At 45.5% G+C, this 1,758-nt stretch overlaps 1 protein-coding gene across 1 annotated transcript in view; it reads left to right on the forward strand.

Moving 5' to 3' along the window:
• Positions 1 to 742: 742 nt before the first annotated feature.
• Positions 743 to 1,758, forward strand: part of eif2b1 (eukaryotic translation initiation factor 2B, subunit 1 alpha) — a 6,623-nt gene continuing 5,607 nt past the window's right edge. The window contains exons 1-2 of the mRNA XM_037692648.1: positions 743 to 908; positions 992 to 1,093. Coding sequence (XP_037548576.1) covers positions 896 to 908; positions 992 to 1,093 — 115 coding nt within the window. The 5' untranslated portion in view covers positions 743 to 895. The remainder of the gene's footprint in view (positions 909 to 991; positions 1,094 to 1,758) is intronic.

Below are 1,758 nucleotides of genomic sequence, written 5' to 3' on the forward strand. Positions count from 1 at the left end.
GTTGTTCTGATGTGGGTCATGATTAGTTTTTCGAAGCTTTTAGCGACTATCAGGGTGAGGGCTACTGGCTGGGAGTCATTCAGACCAGTCACTGTAGAGCTCTTTGGGACTGGGATGATGGTGGCGGATCATCAGGCAGGTGGGAACTGTTGGCAGGGTGAGGGAGAAGTTAAAGATGTCGGCCAGCACCACCAGTTACAGCCAGTTAGTGCACCATGATAGACAGCATCCAACATCTGCAGGGTTCTTGTAGGAGCGTTCATGTAAATAATGTCACCGTGATCAATGGAGGGCAGAAAAGTCACAGATACAAGGCGTTTCCTAACATTCAGGGTTAGACAGGATCTGGTTCTGAAAAACAAACCAGAGGGCTGGATTATCTGAGCAAGGTGATAAGAGAACTTTTTGCTTGTGGTCTTTCGCCACTGTCCAATGAAAGTTACAACATCTGGAGTTCTTGTTCAGTGCTTTGCTTGTGGTCTAGATCAGAGATGGCGCTGGTCTAGATTGCGTCATGCTCACTTCCGATTGGTTACTTTCTGAACAGCTTTCAACGTTTCATCTGCGATCTGCGGGAACATTGTACATCGCGCTCACAACGCAAAATACGAATAAAACTAATTTATAAACATGTATGTACGTAACAGTAATTTTAAAAAGCCGGTGTAAAGGACAACTAGAAACCATTTGGGGGCGCGTTGTACGCATGCGCGTTAGTAACTGTACCCGCTGCGTCATAACTCCGCGACACACGAGCTCAGTTTGTGCTGGTTTTGTGTTCAAGTCGGTAAAAGACCGAATTTCAGTGTTCTTGTGCAGCATTTTACAAAGCGTGGTTGAAACTAAACATTTACATTGTCAGTTTTGAGTAATCTGAATTAAGTGAAATTAGAAGATGAACGAAGAGGGTAAGTTACGCGACGCGTCTTGCTTCCTGTCCTGTTTTAGTTTGTGTGCTTTGGAGCCAGCTTGTGTTTGTGGTCCGGCCCAGAACTGGTGGAGTACTTCAGGGCTCAGATGAGGACAGACCCGGACATGGCCTCTGCTGTGGCTGCCATCCGCACCCTGCTGGAGTTCCTCAGGAGGGATAAAGGTGAGCTTCATCTCTGCTCTGTCTTTATTTAATCTATTTATCCTTATTCTCAGCCGTTATGTGCCATCACAGAACAGTCCGCTCAAACCAACTCACTGAGGATTAATGAAGAAACTGGTTAGATATTTATCAAACTGCTTCACACAAACCCCATGAGGCGTGAAAACATTACATGACGTTAATGAACTTAATATTCAAGTTAAATAATAGATGTGGTGCGGATCACATACCATACCACTTTATTTATAAAGCACTTAAAACAGCTACAAGGCCAACCAAAGTGCTGTACAGACAGAACAACAGGTAACACACAAAGCAAAATACAAAATGAGGTAAATCAGAATATAGACATAAAAACGATGCAGATAATGACGACTAACCAGTGTGGAGCATAGAGGATCAAACACAGATCATCTGGTGTTGAAAGCTACTGAATAGTAGTGAGTTTTTAAACTGGACTTGAAAACAGAGAGGGAGGGGCCTGTCTGACAAGCAGAGGTAACTCGTTCCAAAGTCTTGGTCCTGCTACAGAGAAGGTCCTGTCACCTCTGCGCTTAAGACGAGTTCCTGGAACTGTGAGGAGCAACTGGTCCGCTGACCTCAGGGAGCGTGGTGGGACATACGGTTGTAGCAGATCAGAGAGATGGGGGGGGGGGGGGGGGGGG

Source organism: Nematolebias whitei, chromosome 18 (genome assembly GCF_014905685.2).
Source record: "Nematolebias whitei isolate Nwh7 chromosome 18, NemWhi1, whole genome shotgun sequence".
Taxonomy (NCBI): Eukaryota; Metazoa; Chordata; class Actinopteri; order Cyprinodontiformes; family Rivulidae; genus Nematolebias; species Nematolebias whitei.